Genomic DNA, 26,337 nt, shown 5'->3' with positions numbered 1-26,337 from the left:
AATCTTGCTACCTAGGGACTGTGCAGAAACACCTGTTCCAAATAGTAGGCATCCCTTCAGGGTCTGGGCACAGCTGGGGGTAGATCTTGTGAATCCCATTGGGGAAACCTTATGAACCTGGAGAGACAGATTTTCGAGGGATTTCCCCAAAGAAGTAGATCTGCAGGTGGTTAAGGGAGGTATGCCACAACATATGTTGTCTACTGAATTATTTTCTTTATATTAAGTTTCCGTTTAATACAATTTGGTCATGCATTTATAGATCCCATGTGAAGTGTTGTTTCCCAAACTAAATTATACTCTGGGCTGGAAAACCCTCAAGTCTTGACCTTACAGGAAAAGAGAAGCCAAGGTCGCTGTCACTGAAGAGTTAAGAAAGGAGGGAGCAGGTGTGCAGACATCGTACTTCACAGGAACCACTTAGTTGGTAATGTTTCCCAGGTTTCTGGATGATGGGTCTTGAGCTGAGAAGAGTGTGACAGACCTCCCCGGCTTCTGCTGTGGGCACCCACACCCGAAGACTGCATATGCTACTGACGAAGGGGATAAAAAGAGGCTGTTTTACAGTTTGCCAGATTTGCTATATACATATTGTGCTTTGCTTGCACAATATTTTTGTTCCTGTGAAGTCCTGTGTACTTTGTATCTTTCTTTCCCACTGCACTGTAAGCTGTATGAGAGCAGGGACCACATATCTCAGGTTTAGCACCTGGCACAGTGCCTGGTACCTTGTAGGTATTCAGTAACCTTTTTTTTAAGTGAGTGAAACTCAGATACAGTATTTTAAATTAAACTTTTTATTTTGAGATAATTACAGATTTGTATGCAGTGGTAAGAAATAACACAGAGACATCTCATGTACCCTTTACCAGGTTTCCCTCAGGGGCAGCATCTTGTGTAACTATAGTAACTACAGTACTGTATTGCAAGCAGGAAATTGACATTGATACCTTCCACTGATGTTTAGATTTGCCCAGTTTTACATGCAGTTTAATTGCATGTGTAGGTTCCTGTATCTACCTGTATTCACAGACAAATACAGAGCAGTTCCATCCCCAAAGGCTATCTTATGTTGCCCTTTTATAACCACACCTCCCTCCAACCTCCCTCTATAACTCAGTCATTTCAAGAATGAATCATACAATTTGTAACCTTTTGGGATTGACATTTTCCATTCAGCATGGTTCCATGGAGATTCATCCAAGTTGTTGCATACATCAATAGTTTGTTCCTTTTAATTGCTCAGTAATATTCTGCGGTGTGGAGGTACCACAGTTTGTTTGACTGTTTGCCCTTTGAAGGACATCTAGGTGGTTTCCAGTTTTTGGCTGTTATCAATAAAGCTGCTTTGAACATTTTTGTGCAGGGTGTTCACCATACATTTTCATTTTTCTGGGATAAATGCCCAAGAGTGCAATTGCTGGGTCACATGGTAACTGCATATTTCACTTATAAGAAACTGCCAAACTGTTCCGAAGAGGCTTAGCTTAAAATTTTATAGTCCCACCTGCCATGGATGACTGGTCCAGCTTCTCTATTTCCTTGCCAGCATTTGGTATGGTTACTATTTTTTATTTTAGAGATACAATAGTAAAGGCACTGATAGAGATCATTATTGAAAGGAATCTTGCAGTGAATTGCCACAAGACTTTATTAATGTTAGTGAACCACATAAATTTCAGGGGCACATGTCTGCCTCAGAAACTTAGTGGACACACTGATTCTGTAGGAGGTGTGCTTTCCAAAATTAGAGAAAAGAGAAGTAGAATGAGAAGGATGACTGAAAAACGGTAAACAATAACTTCAAATGTACTTGCAAGTATGTCTGAGAATGTGTACTGGCAGTTGGTGGGGGGTGCAGGGAGAACAGAAAGGGGAAGGAACCCACCTGTATTCAAGTAGGGCAAATGTAGTAATTTATTCAGAATTAATTTATTCAACAAATATTTATCAAGTGCCCTGTTATGAACCAGGAACTCTATAAGGTGCATCAGAGCATGGTGATGGCCAAGACAGGTAAGATCCATGACAGTTAGAATAACTGGCATTTATTTAATGACTACTGTGTGCCATATGATCTCTTTCAGTCCTCCCATGGAGACAGATACTGTTTTAACCCCCCGTTGCAATAAGGAAACAGGCTCAGAGAGGATAAGTAACTTGTCTGAGGTCACAGTGGTCGTGTGTGATGGAGCTGAAATTCAAATCCAGGAGTATCTAACCACTTTATGGTTGGTGGATCTTGCTAAGGGATGGTAAACTTTAGATCCTGGTACAAGGAACACATGGTATTGTACCCCCAGAAACACAACAGGGGAGCAGGGAACCATCTGGAGAGTTAGAAGAATCAAAGTGCCCTGATTTCCTGGGTCCCCTTTTGCTTTGGAAATCTTTCTGCTTACTTCCTACTTCCTATGTCTCAAAGGCCTTCAAGAGGACAGAATTGTTCCATTTCATTATTAGAAGTTAATGTGGGCCAGGTGCAGTGGCTCACACTTGTAATCTCAACACTTTGGGAGGCTGAGGCAGATGGATTGCTTGAGGCCAGGAGTTTGAGAGCAACCTGGACAGCATGGCGAAATCCTATCTCTACAAAAATATGAAAATTAGCCAGGTGTGGTGGTGCGTGCCTGTAGTCCCAGCTACTTGAGAGGCTAGGGTGGGAGGTTTGCTTGAACCTGGGAGTTCGAGCCTGCAGTGAGCTGTCATGCTGCCACTGCACTCCAGCCTGGGCAACAGAGTGAGACCCTATCTCAAAAGAAAAAAAGAAAAGAAATTAATGTCATCACATCCCTGCTTTTCTGTGGCACTTTACTTATCTTCAGGAGGAGAGACAGCTGGTCCCTTCTGTGCAAGAAGCTATTCTAGCACCTGTTGTTAGGAGGCCCTGGGTTCCCTACAAGCCTAAACCTACAGTCTGGCACATGGTTTAGCTTCTCTGTCCCTCAGTAAGGAGAATCCCTTCCATCTGTTTCTTACTGTCTGCCTATTGTGGGGCAGTGGCTGAGGCCTTTTCCTAGAGCTCCTGACTGTTGGTAGGCTTCTGAACAACTGCCTGTTACTTCTCACAAATTCTCTTTACTGATCTAGAAGAGTCTCCCTTGTCGCTGTTGGCCGTGACTCTTCCACCAGGCCTGGACACTGCTGAGGCCTGGCCTTGTGGGGTCTGTTGTGAGGTCAGCACTAATCTCAGGGTCAGTTGAGTGATGACCTGGATCACTGAGTTTGGCTTCCCCTTGGGGGCTGGCTGACTCCCTTTTCTTTCCTTATCAGTTTTAACAACTCTTGACTCTTTGGAGGAGGTTGTCCTGCTTTCCAGGAATGTGACTTACATCGTGGAAATCTGTCTAGTTTCTACGTGGAGCTGGAAATCTTTGCTCTCATCCCAGGCCATATTTAGAGATTTAGCATGGAGGTCCTCAGCTCTGTTCATGCCTGCGAAGTGTGATTCAGCATCCTCACACGTTAAATTGCCAAAGCAGGAGGGTTTATATTTAGAGCCTGGACCACGATGCCTGTGAGAAACTTGAAGTTCTTTTTGGTACTTCAGGTCACTTCCTCTAGCCAGGTTTCAAAGTCTCTTCCCCTGTCATGGCAACAGTGGGTCCCAGGTATTTTCTAGGTGAGGTCAAACTGCTAGGCCAACGCTTTTAGGGAGGAGATGTAGTGCTGAAGCATGATGCCACCCTCAGCGCTGCCCAGGGAAGCCTGCTGCTTGGCCCTGGGTCTCCCTTACTGCTACCTAGGGATAAGAGGCAAAGCATTTTATTTAAAATTATTTTAAAAGTTAGTAACCACTTATGCCAACTTTCTAAAAACCCGAGAGGCATTCATATTACTCATAAGAGCTGGCTGGATGTGGTGGCTCATAGCTGTAATCCCAGCACTTTGGGAAACTGAAGTGGGAGGATCACTTGAGGCCAGAGTTTGAGACCAGCCCTGGAAACATTGTGAGACGCCCCCCCCCACCATCTCTACAAAAAAATATTTTAAAAATTAACCAGGCATGTAGTCCCATCTACTCAAGAGGCTAAGATAGGAGGATCGCTTGAACCCAGGAGTTCAAGCCTGCAGTGAGCTATAATTAAACCACTGCACTCAAGCTTGGGCAACAGACATTGTGCTTAGAACCTTGTCTGCTTTTTCCTGTTTATTCTTTATAACCCTGCTAAGTAGATGATATTTTCAATTGCATTGTACAGATGAAGGAACTAATGCCCAGAGAGGTTGAGAACCCATATCTGTGACTGAAGTGCATGCTTTGAGGGACTACATTGCATCTCCTCCCATGGATAGAAACCTGGATTAAGGCCTTATCCTTCCTTATAAAGAGTGCTGCAGAATGGTTAACAGGTTTCCCAGGATTCCTGAGTCATCTGGAAAAGGAGTATGTTTCAAAGCATTGTTTGTGGACCACCTATATTAGGATTCCCCTGGCTGCTTGTTAAAATCACAGATTAACTGACTTACAACCTCTCAGAATAGGGCCAGGGAATCTGCATTTTTGCAAAGCTCAGACTCTAGTCTGAGCAACATGTCCTCTGACATGGTGTCAGAATTTTTTTCACTGACACACTAATGAGTTTCTGGGTAGGCCTAAAACCAACAGTAGGGATTCAGGAGGCTGTACTACAGGGGTTGGCAAACTTTTTCTTTAAAGGGTCAGTTTGTAAATAGTTTGGGCTTTGTGGGTCATATGGGTGTCTGTTGGAGCAATTCAACTCGGCGCTGTTGTAATCCAAAAGTAACCATAGACAGTTCATAACCACTGGGCATGGCTATGTTTCAATAAAACTTTGTTTTCAAAAACAAGCAGTGGGCTGAATTGGGCTGTAGTTTGCCAACCCCTGATCTAGAGTCATCCTGGCCCACCAGCCCTCTGACAAACCCTGTTTGTGGACCTTATTCTTACACTACTTTCTATTAGAGCTGTATCGACTAAGATAAAATTACCTAATGTAACAGGTAAACCCTGACTCCTAGTGACTTAAGGCAATAAAAGTTATTGCTCACTCATATCAGAGTCCAGTGAAGCTGCTCCTGGTTAAAATCTTCTATGTGGTCATTTAAGACCCAAGCACCTTCATATTGTGGCTGTATCCCTTTTGGGCCCCAGAGTCCTCTCTGTGAAGCTAGCAGATAAGGAAAGAGACCAAGGATTATTCATGGGAAGGTTTTTTGGTTTTTGGTTTTTGGTTTTTTTTTTTGAGATGGAGTTTTGCTCTTGTTGCCCAGGCTGGAGTGCAATGGTGCAATCTCAGCTCATCGCAACCTCCGCCTCCTGGGTTCAAGTGATTCTCCTGCTTCAGCCTCCCAAGTAGCTGGGATTACAGGCATGCACCACCATGCCTGGCTAATTTTGTAATTTTTTTTTTAGTAGAGACAGGGTTTCTCCATGTTGGTCAGGCTGGTCTTGAACTCCTGACCTCAGGTAATCCTCCCCCTTCAGCCTCCCAAAGTGCTGGGATTACAGGCATGAGCCACGGTGCCTGGCCTTCATGGGAAGTTTTTATGGGCTGGGTCTGGTAGAGGTGCCCCTCATTTCTACCCATATTTCTTTGGCCAGAGCTGTTATTGTTTGGGATCCAGAAACTGATTTCTCAAGTCCATGAGGCGCTTGGTCTCTCGATTCATTCTGTTTTCGTCTATCGTTGCTTGAAACCCCTCCAGTTCTTTCCTGGGCTTGTCTCTTCGTTGTGAAGAACCTTGTTAAGTTCAGCCAAGAGGAGCCAGTGCTCACCTTCACTCTGATTGTTTCTAGCCACTTTCCCTAGAGCTGCAGGCTTGCTGAGTACATGGTCCACCTTCTGAATGACTGCAGGTGTAAGTTTTACCAAATATTTTGCTACCATCTAATACAGATTTCTATCTCTTCAGCCTCTGAGATCCGTTTCCTCACTGGCTGCTGCCTGCCTACTACTTTAGGTTGTTGTTACTGTGGCACTTCTGTATTAGTTCAGGTAAAACGGCAGCTTTAACAGGTAGACTCAAATTCTACCTGATTAACACAACTAAATGTTTACATTTTGCTCACATCATATTCTAGTACAGGTGTTTTTCGTGGTGTAGCCTTCCATACAGACATTCTTCATGGTGTGGCCTTCCTTGTGGTCAATCAGAGACCCACGTTTTTCCATATTGAAGCTCTGCCCTCCTGCAGGTCTCTACAGCCTCTCTGTCCAGCTGGCCACAGGCTAGGAGATCAGGCACATTTCAGAGGATGTGCTGGAAGTGATGCATATCCATCACTTCAGCCTATATTGTCTTGGCCAGAGCTCAGTCACATGGCCACACATCCTGCAAGAGGGACTGGAAAATGTAATCCAAGCCCAAGACAAAAGGAGGACAGGTTTTGGCATGCACATAACGGTGGCTGCCTTATAGGCCAGGACTCTGGATTGAGGGAATAATGACCATCAGGGAATAATAATGGCTCATTAGTGGGGGTGGCAGTGGGCAGCCTGCCCTGGTAGAAGAGGTGCTGTCAGTCTTTAGCTAGTATGATTCAAAAGATATACAAATACCTTCATTAATGCAATAGGCATTTACTGCATGTCCACCATGTGCCAGGCAGTAGGCCAGACGCTGGGCCTTGGGAGGAGAACAAAGCTCCCCTTGGAGCTCTGGGTGAGCCACTCTACTCATAACCCTTGTGCTGGAGGCCTAGAGGCCAGAGAGCGTAGGAAGGGAAGAGGGAAGTGGCTAGGTCTTTTTAACCTGGCTGGTTTGAGTGCCTCCTACAACCCAAGAAATGCAGCCCGTATAGGTCAGCTTGGTTCCCACTATTAGCAAGCATCCCTCTGAGGTATATTGAATGAAATGTAATATGGGGGAAGGGAGGGCAACACACAGTGGACATTCTCTTTATAGCTCACTTCCTGGTTGTTTTCATAGGACATTGTTTTCCTTCTGTGAGGCATCTAAGGAAGGTGGTGGGTCTAGGATGTAGGGTTATGTGTTTGTGTCTGGCTGCTGGTAAAGTTAGGGAATTGGCACCATGTTTCAGAACCCCTTCAGCAGAGCTGATGGCAGCACAGGGAGGACCCAGTGCTCCATATCCTCACTTTTTTCGTGTTCTTGGCTATTCATGTTAGAAGCTGTTGCTGTTGTTGATTTCCTAGTGGGCCTGGCTGAAATTGAAGCGTCGAGTTGAACTCTGGGCAGACAGAGCATTTAGTCAACAGCCATTGGGCATCCGCTCTGTGCCCGATCTCTGTCCAAGTCCACCAGCACTCCTCTCATTGGAGCGGCCAGTAATGCGGGCTTGGTGACTGATATGTAGGGCAATGGCAGTAGCTTCCAGGAAGGTTTTCAAAATGGGCTAAGAAAATGGGCGTAGAGGACATATTTAATACAGACTGGAATCGACCGTGGAGGGAAGGTTTTTATTCTTTCTTGGAGATTTTTGGGTAGAAAATCTTATCACCAGAAGCAAGAATGTAGCCTGGGTAATTTCTGGAACACTCTTTCAAACTGCATGCATTGATTTGTTGCCGATTTTCAGCTAAGAGAGAGAGGACTACAAAAGGTTAAATTTCTCATATAAGATTAATTCAGCCATCTCTGTGAGATGGTGGAAGCAGAATACCATTAGACTCTCTAATCTCATTTCTCTCATGCTGTCTTTCTTGGAGCCTGTCAAACAGTGTCCTGGCAGAGAGTCAGTTCTCTGCTTGCTAAACATCAGAGTCAGTCTCTTTCTGCATGTGCCAAGAGGGCTGTAATTTAGAAAATGTAACCTACCGTTTAAGGAAGGATGAAAAGGTACTAAATGCACCTTTCTTTGCATGTTAGATCCCAAATATTTTGAATCTAGTAAACATGTTATTCCTATGTAATTTTATTTTCTATGTTATCGTAGAGTTATTTGCATGACATATTAGAACCAAACTTATTAAAACTGTTTATATTTTGTGGATCTCATGTGATTTCATGAGTATTGCTTGGGTGCTAAATATACTAACTAATAAGATATGTGCCTTTTGAGTGTGCAACTGTGCATTCAGGATGAAAACGTAGTAACAATTTTGCCCTTGTTTTAATTGCCCTTCAACAACATGTGATTTTTGAAATCTGATGTAAGCCTTTTTTGGGGGTGGGTAGCTGCTGCTGTGTAAAAAGCTGAAAATACTTGGACACTAGATTTTCTGTTAGTTCTGGTTTTTTTTCATATTGCCACATAAAAATCCTAAATTAAAGGGGGATAGGGGGTGGAGCCTACCAGGATTGTGAAGTTTCTTTCTCTTACTTAAAATATAGCATTAAATAATGCTGGTTATTTTTATGTTGCATATTTGGGACAAAGAGGCTCTCTTAAACGAAAGATAATTGCAAGATCCGGTTCAGCAGCTTTGTCCCTTGCCTCAAGTTTACTGCAGGGCTTCTCTCCTCTCTGGTTATACAGAAATGAAATTATAAACCACCAGTAGCCTTGGAAATTTCAATCGATTCCAAATGACTAAATATTTAATTCAATCATTGCCTATACTTCCAGGGATGAGTCTGACATTTGCTTTTTATTGAGGGCTTCATGAAAGCCAGGCTCTGCAATGGCTGCTGGGGACTGTGTCTGTTGCAAGGAGGCTCCCCTGCAGTGAGGAGCCGGGGCACTGCAAGTCTATTCCATAGCAGCCCTTTTTGCAAATGGTAGTTGATTTTTGCAGAAGGTTTGTGGCCACATCGCTATGTATAATACTGATGAAGCATTTTTGTTCCAGCTCTGTCTCGGAAGACCTAGGCTGTAGACGTGGGGATTTCAGTAGGAAACATTATGGATCTGTGGAGCTGGTAAGTTTATGCTGTCTGTACAGTGGTAGTACATTGATTTAGATTTAGAGACGATCGCCAAGCTCATCAGATCTTTTGTTGTATATTTACTGTTAGACCATGTGGGTACAGTGTAAGGATTGGATTGGAATAAATAACTACACAAAGGCTATGATAATTTGATCATCTTTATTTGTTTTGATTGTTACATACTTTTAATCTTGTCTTCCAGTTTGTTAAAAATATGTTATGGCTTGGTATTTTTCTCTGTGTATATAATTAAATAAAACAATTTATGAATTAAGAAAGGTGGCATTTGGCTAATATATGATCTTTTTCCCAAAAGTTTATAAATCTAGTTTTCAAGGTTTAAATATTATTGAAATACATATTCTGATTTTCTGTATCTTTGCTTTCTGGGTATGTGGTAGGCGTTAGAATATTTATGAGAGCTATTTTTCCTGTTAAAAGCATATTGGTTGGACTAGATAAATGACTATTATAGATGATCAATATTTGGAATGAAAATATCTACATTTTCCTTAATGAGAGACATTGGGGTTTGTGCTATGATTTTTAAAAATTGTATGTTTTCATTTTAAAAGAGCCATAATGAAAGCATATAATAGTCTCAATATTTTTTAAAGATAGAATGTGATTTTTTCCAGTTATATGGAAATCTGAACAAATTTTCAGAAAAGAAATGTGCTCATAAAATTGTATTGATTATTATTTAACACTATTAATGATGTTGTCTACTATTTCTATTTATTAAAAATGAGTTGCTTGTATCTATTTCTATAGTACCCAATTTTCCCCTATAAATATAAGCTGCATCCTTGCAGAGTTTAAGTAGTAGAAAAATTTATACCGGAGTTGTGTACCAGTGGCATTCTACTTGAACTCAAGCATATATTATAGACTTGACTGTACCTAGCCTGGAGCTGGGTGTTCTTGAAAAGATAAAATTAGTAAAAGATTTGGTCCTTGTTCTTAAGGAGCTTACTCTCCTCTGGCTGGGCAGATAGGACATGTAAAATATCTGAAGAATGAATTTAGCCACATAAAAGATACTTCAGTTGATTCAGTCAACACCTGCTGTCACTGGTGACACCACATCACTTAGACCACCACCTCCCCTGAAGGAGCAGGTGCATAGCTATAAGTCAGAGTAGGAATTGATACTGTGAAAAAGATGCATGTAGAGCACCACGGGGGTTCAGAGAAGGGAGGAAGCATCCATTCTGGCCAGGGATCTCAGAGACACACCATGGAAGGCCTTGTGGAGAGCTGTGGGATGTGGGTTGGTGGCAGAGAGGATAGACAGTGGGTATGAGCCAACAGCGTGATTCCTGGCAATGCCATGTTCCAAGACAGTGAGCAAATGGTCCTGCCTAGCAAAGAGCTTTGTGATTACAAAGCAAGCAAGCTTTGGAATCAGGTAGGCCTGGGTTCCTATACCAGGTCTATTACTTATCTTTGTGACCAATTAGGTTACTTCTCTGAACCTCAGTCATGCTGAAGAACATGTGCTCTGAAGTCATTCTTGTTTCATCATTCACTAATTGTATGATCTTGGACTTCCTTTGGCATCAGTTTTCTCATCTATAAAATGGGGATATTTCTATTATCTATCTTAGAGGGTTGTTATGAGGATTAAATGAGATCATGTACATAAAGTACTTAGCACATAAGCACAGTTTATGTTAACTAGCTGCAGACATAAAGACAAAATTCAGCAGCAAAGTAGAGCCTTGACTGTCAGGTGAACACTTTGGACTTGGCCTAGTAAGTAATATGGAACTCTTATAAACAGTGACGATACTACTTGGGAGAGAAAACATGGGTGTGAAAGATGGACTCTTTAAAGACGTGGGGAAATCACAGACTATCGGAATGGAAAAGTACTTGAGAGCAGTGGTTCTCAAACTTGAGCAGACATCAGAACTCTCTGGAAGGCTGATTAAAACATAGATTGCTGGGCCCTAGTCCCAGAGTTTCAAATTCAGTAGATCCGAGGTTAACCTACAATTTCCAATTCTAACAAGTTCCCAGATTGATATTGATATTGCTGGTCCCAGGATCACACTTTAAAAAGCTCTGCCCTAGAGGACCTCAGCTAGGTCATCAGTTATCCTCGGCCTGATGAGGTATCCAGTCGACCAAACATTGTTCAATCCATTTGTTCACATTTTTCCTCTGGGGCCATGACTGTGTGTATGTGTATTTGTAGTTGACTTTTTAGAATATTATAAAATAAAATATAAACATATTTTAAAATTCCATGTATAATCTTACCTTGCAGCAACTGTTTTCATCTCCTTTTGGTACCTTCCAGTCCTTATAGCTACAAACTTCATTTTTACATTGTTATAATGAAATTATATATTTAATTTTGCATTCCTCTTTTTCCATTTATACTGTATTTTCTAAATATCTTCTCATATAGTCTTCAGAGTCATATTTTAATGGGTATATGATAGGCCAACAGAGTGATAAATTATTATCTGTGTAAATTTTGTAAAATTAGGTCGTTTCTTGTTTTCCCATATTAAAAATGACGTGTGCTGGTGGTTGGAAAAGTTGGGAAAAGTGAAATGAGCAGAGCTCCACTCTTGTTATCTGAGGATCTCTTGAAGTTCTGACTGCAGTGTTTTAAAAGGAGAGTGATGTTTCCTCTCACTTCTGAACAACAGAGTATTATTAAATTACAAACCATTATGTGTCGTAGGTTTATGAAAAAGTGAGTTTGACTTTTCTTACGCCTGGTGTGATGAAAATTGTTGGGAACCCAATAAGTGTTGGGCGTCTTGGAACTCAGACTTTTCAGAAAGGCACCTAAGATTATATAAAATTGAAATGTTAGTATGAACTTCTCCTGACCTTGAACAAGTCACAAGTCTTGTGAAGAATGAAGCTTGGCCATTCATATCAGTAATGAGAGAAGACTTAGGGCTTAGTTCTCTAGGTTTCCATCCTGCCTTAGTTTGGTGATGAGAAGATGGAAACCCAGATCTTGACAGACTCGTGGGAGAGCTACTTAGCATTCTTTCAACACATATTTATTGAGGGTCGTCCATGTGTCAGGCACTGTGCAAGTCACTAAGAGTGAGGGGAGAGAAGCAAAACCATTTTTCTGCTCTCACGGAGCCTTCGCTTTAGAAACCAGTAGCGTCACACTGTGTCCCCAGGCTGTGTTGTATCTGGATCTCAGCTGTGTCCCTGCCTTAACCAGGAATTGTTTCCTGAACAGAGATCTGTTCACTCTAGGTCAAGTATAAAGCAATTCACTGAAAGGATATGGATGAATCTCACGGAAGGGAAGAGCAGCTGCGCCTCATGTGATGGAAAGCCAGCAAGCCACTCTTTTCTTTCTCTCTGGTCCATGTGCTTTCTTTTTACATTTCTCTGTGTCTGTATCATTCTCCTCTCTGCAGAACAGCTTCCTCTGATGGCACAGTTGCCTCTCTCCAGCTCACTTTTCCCAGCAGCCAAAGTGGTGTTTTCTTTTTTAGTTTATTTTTTATTGTGGTAAAACAGACACAACATAAAACTTTTCCATTTTAACTATTTTTAAGTGTACAGTTCAAGGGGCATTAAATAGATTCATTTTGGTGTACAACCGTCACTGCTATGCACTTTCAAAATGTTTTCCATCATCCCAAAATGAAACTCTTTATCAATTAAACACTGTATTCCTAGTTGGCAGTTCCTCAAAAAGCTAAAAACAGAGGTTTCCAGCCCCAGGCAACCTCTATTCTACTTTCTGTCTCTGAATTTGCCTATTCTAGATACCTCCTGTAAGTGAAATCGTGAAATATTTGTTCTTTTGTATCTGGTTTTATTTCTCTTAGGATAATATTTTCAGGGTTCATCCATGTGATAGTGTATATCAGAATTTCATTCCTTTTTATAGCTGAATAATATTCCATTGTGTGGGTACACCATATTTTGTTTATCCATTTATCTGTTTTGTTTGTTTGTGAGACAGGATCTCACCTTGTCACACAGGCTGGGGTGCAGTGGCACAGTCATGGCTCACTGCAGCCTAGACCTCTTGGACTCGAGTAATCCTCCTTCCTCAGCCTCCCAAGTAGCTGGTATTACAGACACATGCCACCACACCTGGCTAATTTTTTTTATTTTTAGTGGAGACAAGGTCTCTCTATGTTATCCAGGCTGGTCTTGAAATCCTGGACTCAAGCAAGCCTCCTGCCTTGGCCTCCCAAAGTGCTGGAATTACAGGCATGAGCCACCGCACCCAGCGTGTTTACTGATTCATCTGTTAATGAGTTGTTTCTGCATTTTAGCTCTTAAGATTAATGCTGCTATGAAAATGGTGTACAGATACCTATTGGAATCCTGCTTTTGATTCTTTGGAGTATATTAACTAGGAGTGGAATTGCTGGATCATAAGGTGATTCTGTTTTTAGCTTTTTGATGAACTGCCAAACTTGTTTCCACCATGGCTGTACCATTTTACATTTCCACCAGTAATGCACAAAGTTTCTAATTTCTCCACAATCTTGCCAACATCTGTTATTTTCCATTTTTAAAATAATAGTCATTGTAATAGTGCAAAGTGGTTTCTCATTGTGGCTTTGATTTGCATTTCCCTAGTGATTAGTGATGTTGAGCATCGTTTCATGTGCTTACTGGCCGTTTGTATGTCTTCTTTGGCGTAATGACTATTCAAATTATTTGTTCATTCTTGAATTGGGTTTTTGTTTTGTTTTGTTTTGTTTTGCTGTCAATTTTTAGGAGTTCTTTTTATATTCTGGTTATTTGTCCCTTATCAGATGATTTGCAAAAATTTTCTTCCATTCTGTGGCTTTTTTTTTTTTTTTTACTCTGTTGACAGTGCCTTTGATGCACAAAAGTTTTTAATTTTGATGAAATAAAATTTATTATTTATTGTGTTGTCTATGCTTTTAGTGTTATATCCAAGAAATTATTGCTAAATTCAATGTCCAGAAGATTCTCCCCTATGTTTTCTTCTAAGACTTTTATGGTTTTAGCTGTTACATTTATGTCTTTGAGCCATTTTGAGTTCGTTTTTTCTATGTGGTGTGAGGTAAGAGTCCAGCTATATTCTCTTGCATGTGGACATCCAGCTTTCCCAGCACCACTGGTTGAAAAGAATGTCCTTTCCCTATTGAATGGCCTGGTACCCTTCTCAGAAATCAATTGACTATAGATGTGAGGGTTAGTTTCTGGGCTTCCCTTCTATCTCATTGGTCCGTATGTCTGTCCTTAGGACAGAATGATGTTTTAAAATGTTGACAGGTGCACAATGTCTTTTCCTTCTTAAAATGTTTCTTCAGCTGTTCATTGTACTTCAAGGTCAGACCATGTACCAAGCCCTACAAGAACCTATGTGATCCCTACCCTGCCTTTCTCTTTCACCTTCTTTCATGCCATTTCCTCACTGTGCCTCAAATGTCTGGCCTTTATCCTGGTCTCTAGAACATGCTGAGCTCTTCCCTATCCCAGGATCCCTGTGCTTACTAGTCATTCTTACTGATGGATTCTTGGGGCTTCTCACGGTTGATCTCAGCTTAAATACCATCTTCTCAGAGGGGCCTCCCCTGACCATCCCATGAACGTTAGTTCCCTCCTCTGCTATTCTCTAACTCAACATCCTATTTGTTTTCTTAGCAGTGCTTATCACAATCTATATTCATTTCATTTACCACTGACTACTCTGTCTTCTTCATTGTTTTATTTCTAGAACCTGGCGCAGGGCCTGGCACATACTATGTTCGTATAAATTATTTTTATTACTGAAGTGATTTCTGCCCCCCCGCACCGCCCGCCCCCAGCCCAGTCCCCATGGTTTACATGGGTTACAGCTCTATTGGCCACTGTGGTCTCTTCATTCTTGGATCCTAATTTCAAATTCCAAATAGAATACTATGGATTGTTTCCTCTTTGTTCAGTTATCTATCCCTGATTCAAACACTTGTGCTCAGGGTAGTGGTGTCATGGACTATAAACATGGCTTTTGAGGCCCATTCCCTCAGCAATGCTTGTGGACAGGGCAGATTTTCTCTGGAGATGATACAGACAAGTCAGTTTCAAAGAAGAGCATGAACTGAGCTGCAACTCCCAAACGTGTTCATTAACATTCCTTCATATAGTGATAATTTAAAAGCTCAAACTAAAGGCACTTAGTGAAAATTTCTTCCTCTGCTGATGGACTCCCTTATCTCTGAACTTTTTAAAATACCATAAATAAAGGTATAGATTATGAACTCCCTAAAAATAGGAATAATGTTTATTTGCCACTGTATCTCTAGAACCAAGCACAATGCTTAGCATTAGTTACTTAGTTACTATTGATTGAATGAGTGAATGATCCAGTTTGATTGAAATTAGAGAGTGGCCTAACTCATCAAAAATAAATAAAGGAAAGAGAAAACAAGCCTCTTTGATTCCCCTCTCAACCAATATACTTAGACTCATTAGCTCGCAGTGCATTTCATCTAAAGCGTATACCATTTTTCTTCCTGATGAATTGCAAGTCATGTCTCTCATGGCGGCATTCTGGGCAATACACAGCTATCACACCATCAACCATTCTTCATCACTTTATATTGAAATCTGTCAGAAAAAGCACAAGATTGTTTGTAGCTTTTATTGATCTTTTTTTTGGCCTTTAAACTGGATGGCTAGGAAATTGATACAGTATCAATGATAAATGGTATCGGCAGGATATAGACCTCTCCCCTCCCCAGCCCAGCTGCTGACTCTCATAAAACCCTGTATCTTAATACTTCTGGGTAAGTAATGATCTGCTGGTGATTTCAAGTCGGGATAAAACATGGTAGTATATTGTCCATTCCTTTTTAAACTTGTTTCTTAATGACTCAAACCTGCATTTAGATGAACTGCGTGCATGCTCCCCTGCTATATAGGAAATAAATGTATCAGTGCTTCTCTATACAGATAGCGTGATTTCATTGTCATGAACTCAGGGTAGCCTCAAAAGGTATCTGGCTATACTGTCTAATAACTACCAAAAGAATGGTTGATGATGAACTTGCTTGGCATCTGCAGATTTTAACATTTGAGGTTTTGACTGAGGACTCTTGGAGTCTGATACGTAGTAAGTTGTATTTTTGTTCAGGCATGGATTGGAATTATACCTGTGGGACTGTTGTACAGAAAGACGCTGCTTTGCTAATGAGTGATTTAACTGCCTGTCCAGCATCCCTAACACAACTCAATTTTGTGCTCTACTCGAGGTTAAGTAGGGTTTTTGCTTTCAAAGGCATTTTATGGGAGAAATTATATTCTATCTAGTATTAGCAAACTGAGAAATTAGTGAGGGTACCAGCATATTTCCCTCAGGAACATCAAAACATCAAGACCGATTCAGCATTCTATAGCTAAAATCATAATTTTGACAGATGTTCTTTAAAATTTATCCGGTTTGTATCTTTGTCTCACATAGCAGGTCAACCCTTTGTGTGTGTGTGTGTGTGTGTGTGTGTGTGTGTGTAGGAGTCTTCTTGCTCTGTCCCCTAGGCTGGAGTACAGTGGCTCGATCTTGGCTCCCTGCAACCTCCGCCTCCCAGGTTCAAGTGATTCTCCTGCCTCAGCCTCCTGAGTAGCTGGGACTACAGGCACACACCACAATACTTGGCTAATTTTTGTATTTTTAGTAGAGATAGGTTTCACCATGTTGGCCAGGATGGTCTCGATCTCCTGACCTTGTGATCCACCTGCCTCGGCCTCCCAGTCAACTCTTGTGGATACCTCCAGATACAACATATATCTTAGAACATTCACCCACAAGTTAACATGTTTTAAATCTATGGCTGGTGCTTTTTTGATATTTTTACTGCCTCTGTTGGTGATTGGTAGTGCTCACTTTTAAACTCTTTCAGGCCAAAATTATTGTAACCATTTTCTGTGATGTAGAATTTTGAGACCTTAGTCGTTACTTTTTATACATTAGAATGGAATCAGAAGTCTTATATTCTGGTTATTATTTTATTATTTTTATTATTTGTTTTAACATTTTATTCAATGCTTACCATGTACCAGTCTCTGTTGAATACTTTAGATGTATTTATTTTTTTAATCCCCACAAAAAACCATATGAGGTAGGCATTATTTGATTAGGCCACACACTGTGGATGCTCAGAAGACATTTGTGAATATTAAATGGATTCCCATTTAACTGATGATATCAGAGCGGTCCCACAGCTAGGAAGGAGCAGGAGTGACATTTAAACCCAGGTCTACCTCCAAGAGTCCCTGCGCTTAATCTCTTCGCCTGCAAGCCCATGCTCTTAAAGCCCTGCTGTGTATAGAGTGTTTCCTAAGAAAATTAGGTTGATCGTTAGAACAAATACCGCTGTCCTTAATCAAAAGCATAAAGTAGCTCTGCTTTAAGTTTCCATTCCAACATATAATTTCAAATCTTAACAAAACCTTGCTGTTAAGAATGTCCATAAGGAGTTATCCAAAGATATGCCCATGCCTTAAATGGTTTAAATTTAATTCCTAGATCAAGCCCAACCATAAGTTAGCCACAAACGCTCAGCCTAGCTTTGTTGGCCCCTCTCAGACTTGCTTTTCTTGACTTGTACCATGGCATTATGCCTTTAACCTGCATTGATGGACAGAGTGGGAAGCAGCCAGACAGATCTTGGTGGTGTGTTGCTTGTAGGATGCTGCTAAGAATTTTATGTTTGTCATATACAGAGTCTCCTTTAAAAAGACCTATGAGAAAAAATTTTTCTCAGGACCAAAAAGTGCCATGCTTCTCCTGAGAAGCTGGTTTGTTGTTAACCTTGTAAGCAGTGGGAATCCTGTAAATGAAAGGGCTTTTCCTCTTTGCATTGGCTCCTAGGAAGCTCAGAACTCCATTTGTGGCTTACCTCTAACAGTCTTAAAGGACTTTATAACATACATCCTCATCCCATTCTCTTGTTTTCAGTTTATTTACCTACACTTGATTTTTCCTTGTTCTGAGTGTGCTCAGTGTCTCATTTTATCCTTTAAGTAAGATATATGTAAGTAAGCTGCTTTTAAATCCTTTCTAAAAAATAAAGTACAGCATAAACATGAAAGTGTTTCTGTATCTAGCCCTTAACAGCATAATCCTTCTGTCCTCCATTGACAGAATTTTGGTTTGTAGAATAGCTTTGACGCTTGTCTCCTCCCTACCCTACTTTTTGATACAGTATGTTTTATGACCTATTTTTCTAGGATCAACAAAACTTGGGGAGAATTAACACCACCTGACCAGCCATTTGGTGACCATCTTGAGCTCCGAGTGCTGTGTTAATGACATGCATAGCTGGGGCACAAATTGTAACAAATCCACCAGCTAAACACATGCTGTAATAAGAATACCAGACAACTTCTCCAAATTGTCCCAGACAAAATCAACCTTGGGAAGAGCCACCTCAGTGATACCAGACATCAGCATGCTCTCCAGTTTCAAAACCAGAGTTACAGGCACCCCACTCCCTCCTTTCTGAGTCCTGACTTCCTCATGCTCTCCCTAGAGGCCACAGGAGTCTCCCATTCCTGTGCCACTCAAGGCTCTCCTCCTCAGGGCAAGTCTCTCTGCACCTCTGTGCTGCTCTCCTGCAGCCACCTTGGCTTGGCTCACAATCTGAGGCTCCTCAACCTTATGCTGGTATCCTGGGAGTCGCTGTTCTTTGACTCCAGTAGTCTTCAACTGATGGGATATGGTCCCCTGATGTATATAAAAACACTTCCAAATTTTGATTACTGTATAATAGTTTATTTTTCATATAACCAGAAATACAAACTGTGAACATACCACTTACCTGGTTAACTCTTCAGCAAAGGAAATTGAGTGGAGCAGTTTTCTACCTTGATTGTGGTTTCATACACTCAGGAGGCAAAATTCACTTAAGTTTCTAAACACGCAGACTTTCTTGGTGTCTGTTTGGTAACAGCCGTTGCCTTGCGCACCTTACTTGTACCAGATCATTCTCTGCCCTGCATCATGGCTTGTCATGTGCCCGCCTCAATTTTCAGATAAGCAAGACCAGGCTCAGCAATATACGTCATCTGTTGTAACAGGAATAAATTTTAAACTTGATTAAAATATATAATGTAATATACCTTTATGTACTGCTCTTAGCAATAGAATATATTTTGTTTTCTCAAAGTTACTTTTTTCAGAACCTATGTTTTCTTCTGAACTTACGCAGGCCTTCCCTCAAAATTGTAGTATTCATGTGTCATGAACATGCATACAGTTTGAAAACCACTCTTTCACCTCTTTGGGGCTGTTGAAGAGGAATTTGGTGTTTTTGCCAACCTTTCCCCACATGGGCTGTGGACTTTAAGAGCTCTCTTTGTGGCCAGGCACGGTGGCTCACGCCTGTAATCCCAGCACTTTGAGAGGCCAAGGCGAGCAGATCATGAGGTCAGGAGATTGAGACCATCCTGGCTAACACAGTAAAACCCCGTCTCTACTAAAAATACAAAAATTAGCCAGGCACGGTGGCATGCGCCTGTTGTCCTAGCTACTCAGGAGGCTGAGGTGGGAGAATCACTTGAACCCGGGAGGCTGAGATTGCAGTGAGCTGAGATCTCACCACTGCACTTCAGGCTGGACAACAGAGCAGACTCACTCTCAAAAAAAAAAAAAAAAAGAGCTCTCTTCTTTTAGGCCCTCAGAGGAAAGTCTAGCCTATTTAACTTATTAACTGCCCCTTGGCAGGCAACTTGGAACAAGTTTCCCTGGGGTGCAGGATCCAAGATAATTTGAGGCTTCATCAGCCTCTCTCTTGGTGCCCTTAAGATGGAACCCTTGTCTTTCAGCTTTCTCCTGTCTCAGGGCAAGTTTCTGTTTTCTTAGGGCATATATCCATTCCACAGGTTAGAACAGCTTTTGGCCCTGTTTGTTAAAGAGGGGAACATCCATGGGTTCTGAAATTTGCTTCCTTTTTATTTCACTAATCAAATTTAGGGAAAGTCATGCAAAAAAATCCAGCGTAGCTTGCCATGATTGGCTTACCATAAATGGCTGGCTCATGGTGTCACACTGCCACTGTTAGTTGAGCTATAAGCAATATTTTTATGTTGAACATTTTACCCATGTAATTAAAGTAGTTACTTTGGGTTCTTTTATGTGTAAGAAAAGGATTGTATGCTTTTTGGCCTCAACTTTTTAATTGGTCTATTGTAGTTATCATAGTGTTGCAGTCTTTTAAAATATAATCTCAAACTGTGTGTGCCTAATAGATGTGAAGGCCTTTTAATTACTTTGGGAGTACATTTCAGCCATTCTCTAAATTCTCTTTTTGCTCCTCATAATGGTTCCACAGTTTCCCTTCTTACTTTCTCCGTTTGATGCTTCCCTTCCTTGCACTCCACTGAAACTGCTCTTGCCAAGGTCACCAAAGATCTCCTTGCTACCACATCCAGTTGGCATTCCTTAACTCTGCCTTCTTTTTTTTTTTTTAACATTTTCAATTGATTGATTGATTGTATAGATGGGGTCTCACTATGTTATCCAGGCTAATCTTGGACTCCTGGCCTCAAGTGATCCTCCCACCTTAGCCTCCCAAGGCAAGGCTGGGATTGCAGGTCAGTCTTTATCTTACGTCACAACTCTACAGGCTTGTTAAAACTTTCGCCTCTCTTGACATCTCCATACTGTCGGGTTTTCCTCCTGCCTCCCTTCTTTACGTTCTCAGCCTTTTTTTTTTTTTTTTTTGGATCCCTTCTTTTTTGCCTGGCCCTTAAATGTTGGTGCTCTTCCAGGTTCTGCCTCAGGCACTGTTCTTACTCTACAAGCTCTTTCTGAGTAATCTTTCCCTGTCTTAAAACTGGTGCCTCCCAGATCCATATATTGAGTCCAGATTTCTATCCACAGATTTCTATGCATGGGCCCATTTGCCTAAATGCCCACTGGCAATCTCTCGTGGGATGACCCACAGGCGACTAAACTGCAACATGCCCCACACTGAACTCACCCTGTCTCTCTTGTGCCAAACCGCTGAGTGAATGGCCTCATCTTCCTTTCAGTTGCTAATTCCAGAAACCAGGAAATCGCACATAGCCATGTTCCGGTCTCTTACCAAATCCCATTGGTTCTATTCTATATTCTCAATGGCTTTCACGGCCAGTTGCTCTTTATTCATGTCACTGTGTACAGCCAGTGTTGGACAGCCTTTTGAGTGCTTTGCATGTGTAAACTACGTTTCACAATGACCTAATGAGGTGGGAGTACTGTTATCATCCCCATCTTACAGATGAGTTCACTGAGATTCAGAGAGGTGAATTAACTTGTCCAAGGTCACACAACTGGTAAGTTGTAGGGGGTGTCCCCCAACCCCCATCCACAATAGGTTGTATTTGCTTGAAAGATCCATGATCTTGCTGCTATTACAGGCCGCTCCAGTGCCCCTCAAACTTGATTATGCATAAAAATCAGTTGAGCAGTTTGTTTAAAACCCATGTTCTGATTTGGCATATCTGGAGTGGGCTGAGTAGTGTGCATTTTTTACAAGCTTACATTTTAAAAGTGACTTTTAATTCCTTATGTGTTTCTTATTTAGACTCTTGAAGAAATACAAGTAAGAAAAGAACAGGGATGTTTGCTTCTATGTAGTCCTTCTTTTGTGTGACATTGATATCTTTTCCTCTTTCCCTGAGCTTCTGGCACTTTCTCTTGCTCTCCCTGACTTCTCAAAAATTCAATTTAACAAATTCTTGATAAGATTACATCTAGTTTGTCCATGTCCTCAGATGTAATTAACCTAATCCTGGGAGCTTTGATTTCCTTAATGCTGTAAAGAGTACTTTCCCTAATGTACAGCTCTGGCAACGTCATCTTTATGCATTCAGACAAACAAATTCCTGCTGTAATAACAACAGCAAACCTTCAGCATCTCTTTTTTGCTTATGAAATAAAGTAGGCAGTCTTTAGCTTGACATTCAAGGCTTTCTGAAGTCTTGCTCCAACCTATTTCTGAGCCTTACTTAACTCGTGTGGCCCATGATCCAGCAAACGGGCCTTTACCCAACATTGCCCAGGCCTGAGACTTCCTTATACCTTTTCATCATTCTAGAATGCCCTCTTAAAGTATGCCTCTGTTGAGTCTCATTTTTTCCATGCAGCCTTACCTGATTCCCCTATGGGAAAGTCATCTTTCACTATATAGAACCTTACAATTGTTTGCATTTCTCTATGGTACCTGCCATATTTTACATTGTCATTATTTGTGGGCATTTCTTACCTGTCCTAATAGGCAGAGATTTTGGTGCTTTTCTTATTGTATCCCCAGCAGTACTTAGCTCATTGCCAGACATCCACAAATCAGCTAGAAGATCAGCTTTGCCAAAAATCTATCTAATAAATTCTTTTTTTCTTAAATTTTTATGTTACTTCATAGTATTTGTGTGTGTATGTGCATGTGATGCTGATATACTTTTTAATATATTTTTCTGATTATGAAAGGAATACATAGTCATTATAGAAAATTTGAAATATACTGAAAAGCACAGAGAAGAAAATTAAATTCATATGTAATCCTACAAATAATCACTATTAAGATTTAGTACACATTGATTTAGTAATTAAATTTGTATACAAAATGGGTTTATGTATTTTACTGGGCTTCTTTACTTAAAAACAAAGTATAGTCTTTTTAGGCATAAAGTTGTCTTCCGTAAATGACTTCATCTCCTTATATCCAAATCTCTTTTTTCTTTTTCACGTGTAATTGCATTGGCTGTGACCTCCAAAGCAATCATAAATAGCAATGGTTGCAGGTGTCCTTGTCCTGGAGTTTCAGGTAAGTTTTTAAGGCTGTACATGAGGGTATCTTTTCTTAATCATTACATATCTGAGCATGTCTCTGATTCATAGCTTTCACAAGAACAACTTTACCTGCTTTTAAGTGTCTGAGTCATCACCTTTTTCCTTTAAAACTTCACAAATTTTAAACTGTTATTGTGTTCGTTTCCTAGGCCTGCTGTAAGTGTTTATCACAAACTGGTGGCTGGGTCACTTAAGACAACAGAAGTCTATTCTCTTACAGTTCTGGAGGCTAGAAGTTCAAAATGAAGATGTAGCAGGGCCATCTTCCCTCTGAGGGCCCTGGGGAAGAATCCTTCCTTGCCCCTTCTAGTTTCTGGGGTTGCAGCAATCCTTAGCCCCCTTTGGCATGTAACTGCATCACTCCAGTCTCTGCCTCCGTTATCACATCACCTTCTCTCTGTGTCTCTGTATCTGAATGACCCTCTCTTTCTGTCTTATAAAGACATCGGTCATGGATTTAAGTCCTACCGGAATCCAGTAGGACCTTATATCAACAAATTACATCTGCAAAGTCCCCATTTGCAAATAAGGTCATATTCTGAGGTTCCAGGTGGACCTGAATTTGGTGGGGACACTTCAACCAGTACAGTTACCTTTTGCCCTTTAGTGTTCTGAAGAGAAATCTGAGCCAGTTCCAATTCAATTTCAGAAAGAAATGTTTCAGAAAGTTTCACATGACCTTTCCTGGCTGGGTTTTTCTTACATTTTTTTTTCATCTCATCTTTCATTTTTTACATGTTTCCCATAATTTCTCTGCACCTTTCTATTTTCATTAATTTTCCTTAAAACATTGCACCTCTGGGATTCTTAGACCCAGTCGTTTAATCAAGGATGAATGTTTTCTTCCATTGTATCTTTGATTATTGTTTATTTTTTCCCCTAAAACAGTAAAGACCTTTTTCTCTGTCCTCCGTGACTGTCTTTTCTTTCTTTTTATTTTCATTTTGTTTTGTTCCTTTCCATTCTATAATCAGCATCTAAAATGATGGAGATATTACTGTTTTAGTTCCCTCAAATTAACATTTTGTTTTCCTCCTCCAGTGAAGATTTTAATCCTACATTTGCATTTTTTCATCCTCTTTTATCTCACCCACTTGCACAAGGTTTCTACACTATTGCAAAGAGCTCATGTCTTCTGTCTCCCTGAGGACAGCAATGGCTATTCTAAAATTTTATTTTGGTTTCATAGTAAAGATGGTTAGAGCTATGCTTCCCTCTTTTAGTTTTCAGGATTATGTGTAGCATTTTTTCATAGCCCCCATTTTTTTTTGTTTGTTTTCGTTTTTGTTTTACTTCAAACAAAAACAAAGCGCTATTCAGACCTTCTGTTTTGCAACATTCGGAATGTATAACTGGCTCTCAGCTGTCGTTGTTCATTTGGGACTGTAGCTTCTCTGAGCAAACAACTGGATGGCTGGAGATTATACAAAGTTCCTTGGTCAATTTCCAGGGTCTAGTTGGTGTTTATCTTATAAACCTCTGCTGGAGTGAGATAGGATGTTCTCCTGTGCTTGGCTTTTTGCTGCTCTGAACCAGTGGCTCTAGAATTTATACATGACAGGGGCTTAGGAACTACCAGTAGCAGTCTGGTTAAAAGAGGCGTATTGAAGTAATGTTTGCTTAGCTCTTTATATAAGCTTGATAAAATGCCAGCTTTCTAGATCAAAAAACAAGATGCAGATTGTGAAGAGGTTAAATGTCCCCCAGCCCCTTGGCATGTTGGGGAAACTGAACTCCCCAGGATACTCTGCCTTCAGGACTCTCCATGTCTCGCTCCCTACCTGGGACACTTGGTTTATGAGAACTGCATTCTCTTAAGATGGACTCGCTCTCCCTCCCTCCTTCTTGCCCAGTGTTTTCTTGTCTTGAAAAAGAGGTGCTTGTACGAGTGAGGCTACCTCAAAATGCAGTGCCCATGCAGTAAAAAGATGATTCCTAGTGTTTTATTCTTACTCTTCTGAAAGACCCAGTGTCTCTTAGCTAAAATGAGATGGTGTGGGGAAGATTAAAGTGCCTTCCAACCTTCCATAATTATCACAGATTTGTTCTGTTCCAGGCAACAAAGCCAGTCACCAAATATGTTTCTTGATTCTTCTCCATTGGCCAAATAGTAAGTAGAAAATGTCCTGATATTTTGGACATAGGATTGCCAATCATTCCTTCTTAATATTCAAAGGAGTTGTCATAATTTGTGGTGAATTTTCACAAGTCTTTTACCGGGAAGTGGAGTATCAGGAACTACTGTTCAGATATGATTTTAATTAGGAAGCCAAGACAGGTATATTTTGAGCTGGAAGGCTACATGACAGTGCTCATCCTGAATTGCCTCACGTTTCTCAGTAAAATAGCAGAAACGTCATCTGTTAGGAGAAAGGGTGTTTCTGCAGTGGAAACCTGTGACAGATAAGGTGGAGGGTGTGATGTGATGGGAAGTAAAAAAATAATGGATCAAAAGATTGGATGGTGGTGAGGATCTAGCTGTAGTCAAATAGCATGAGCACGTTGTAGGCCTGGTCAAATGGGAACTCTTCTTTGAACACAGAAGAAGAGTGAGAGTTCAGTTGGCAGAGGGTGAGCGAGTGACTTGACTTGGTGGCATGAGGAGGAATGAGCAGCATGCAAGATCTGTGGGGTGGTAAGTGCAGCCTGATTAACCACAGATTCCCGGATAGAACCCGTGCCAAAAGGAGCCCAAGTGGGTTATGAGGTAGGTCCTGTGATGCCACAGCTGTGCCAGTGGGAAGGAGAGGATGCTGTTGGAGTTAGGAATGGGTGGCAGAGCCATGGAGTTGGGAGGTATTCGATTTGAAAAGGCAGAAGAACACGAGCTCAGGTTGTCAGATCAATCATAGTGATGGGTGTTGAGTTTGCTGAGGACAGGGGCCAGGGACAAGGATGGTAAGAAAAGTCTGAGTCCAGATCCAGGGCCTTGGTGGCTCTCATCCAGCCACCGTTTATCCTTCTGGCTGGGCAGTCTGCTTACCAACCTGGTTGGTTCTATATGCGCCTTGGTGCTCTCAGCACCCCAGCTGCGCAGCTGCCCAGTCACCCAGATCTCCCTGTCCCCCGGCACAGGCAGAATAGGATCAAGGTGAAGAGTGGGAGGAGGAGGAAAAAAAACACTCCTTCTCCCTACTCTGGTCGCCACCCTGGCTCCTTCTCCCTTGCCTTTCCCTGCAGGCACGGATGTGGCCTAAAAGAGACCAGGAGACAGGCCCCAGGGTAGCACTCAGCAGTGAGAGGATGGCTCATTCTACCCATGTTTATGTCTTTTCTCACCCCTCTTTTTGATGCAGACATTTAAACTTTTCTTTCTTCCTTTCTGAATAGTAGTACTTTCTAAGTCAGGAATGTGTCTGTGTCTGTCTGTAATTTGCATGTGCAGGGTCAAATGGATCTGCTTTCTTGACCAGTATTTGCAGTTTAAATAAACCTGCTTATGTTGGAAATCATTTCTCAAAGGTCCTCTACATCTTCCAGAACAAATTGCATTATAGCAATGCAGCCTTCCCCAGTTCCCCCAGGCAGAGTTGGTCTCTCCAGTGTCTGTCCCCTGTTCTTTTGTCTGTTGTTATGGCATTTAACCAGGTTGTATTGTGATTTATCTGATTATATGTATGTGTGTCTCTCACTCCCTCTGGGATTTGCAGTCCTCTAGGGCAGGGATCATGTTGGATTTATCTTTGTCCAGCAGTTAGTACAGGCCCTGAAAAAAATAGTTTCAGTAATGTTTGCTAGATGGACAA

At 41.2% G+C, this 26,337-nt stretch overlaps 1 protein-coding gene across 2 annotated transcripts in view; it reads left to right on the top strand.

Annotated features, from left to right (window-relative positions):
- Window positions 1–26,337, top strand: part of GARNL3 (GTPase activating Rap/RanGAP domain-like 3) — a 177,348-nt gene that overhangs the window by 33,080 nt on the left and 117,931 nt on the right. The window contains exons 1-2 of one of the 2 annotated variants that reach the window (XM_011931359.1): window positions 7,425–7,764; window positions 8,718–8,787. In XM_011931359.1, coding sequence (XP_011786749.1) covers window positions 7,757–7,764; window positions 8,718–8,787 — 78 coding nt within the window. In that variant the 5' untranslated portion in view covers window positions 7,425–7,756. Of the gene's footprint in view, window positions 1–7,424; window positions 7,765–8,717; window positions 8,788–26,337 lie in introns of those variants that run through there. The other variant, XM_011931358.1, reaches the window with a different exon arrangement.

The sequence above is a fragment of the Colobus angolensis genome, unplaced genomic scaffold (assembly GCF_000951035.1).
Source record: "Colobus angolensis palliatus isolate OR3802 unplaced genomic scaffold, Cang.pa_1.0 Scaffold9, whole genome shotgun sequence".
In the NCBI taxonomy this organism is placed as follows: Eukaryota; Metazoa; Chordata; class Mammalia; order Primates; family Cercopithecidae; genus Colobus; species Colobus angolensis.
The sequence above is the reverse complement of the archived record's forward strand: the minus strand, read 5'-3'. Positions and strand labels throughout refer to the sequence as shown.